The sequence below is a fragment of the Corvus brachyrhynchos genome, unplaced genomic scaffold, assembly GCF_000691975.1.
Source record: "Corvus brachyrhynchos isolate BGI_N302 unplaced genomic scaffold, ASM69197v1 scaffold499, whole genome shotgun sequence".
In the NCBI taxonomy this organism is placed as follows: domain Eukaryota; kingdom Metazoa; phylum Chordata; class Aves; order Passeriformes; family Corvidae; genus Corvus; species Corvus brachyrhynchos.
Window position 1 is genome coordinate 695740 of NW_008239771.1, and position 601 is coordinate 696340.

General features: G+C 58.2%; 1 protein-coding gene across 1 annotated transcript in view; it reads right to left on the reverse strand.

Moving 5' to 3' along the window:
• Window positions 1-601, reverse strand: part of DMBT1 (deleted in malignant brain tumors 1) — a 45439-nt gene that overhangs the window by 39806 nt on the left and 5032 nt on the right. The window contains 3 exon segments of the mRNA XM_017742917.1: window positions 6-128; window positions 261-296; window positions 506-598. Coding sequence (XP_017598406.1) covers window positions 6-128; window positions 261-296; window positions 506-598 — 252 coding nt within the window.

Genomic DNA, 601 nt, shown 5'->3' on the forward strand with positions numbered 1-601 from the left:
CCGGCACACCACCTGGGCATCCTGCAGGTCCCACTGGTCGTCACACACCGTCCCCCACGTGCTGCCGTCGTACAGCTCCACGCGGCCCTCGCAGCCGTTCCTGCCGCCCGACAGCCGCACGCTGGCCCCTGGCACACGGCACAAGGCACAAGGACGAGCTCACTCCAGCCCGGCACTCTGCTGTCCCCACAGGGGCCACTGCAACAGGGAGCCTGCGTGGCTGCTGCAAGGCCAGCGATGGGGCTGGGGGCTGGACTTACCTGTGGAATATGGCCTGGCTCTGGTGGGCACTGGAGCTATGGATGCAAGGAAGAATTTGGTGTCAATGCCAAAGGTTCCAAAGAGAGTTGGCACATGTCATGCAGCTCAGAGTAGCCCATTTTCTAGGAGCCCCTGTCCTATGACTCCTATGACATCCTGCAGAGTTCTTTCACTCCTCTGAAATGAGCATCTTGACTTTTTCTGTTTCACACAGTGAACAGGGAACAAGAGTGGACTGGGTTACCTGCTGTGCTCTCCTCCTCTGTTGTAATCGGTGCTGTAGTGGTCTTCTCTGCTGAGGTTGTTGTCTCTGATGAGGTGGTCCTGATGATCTGCACTG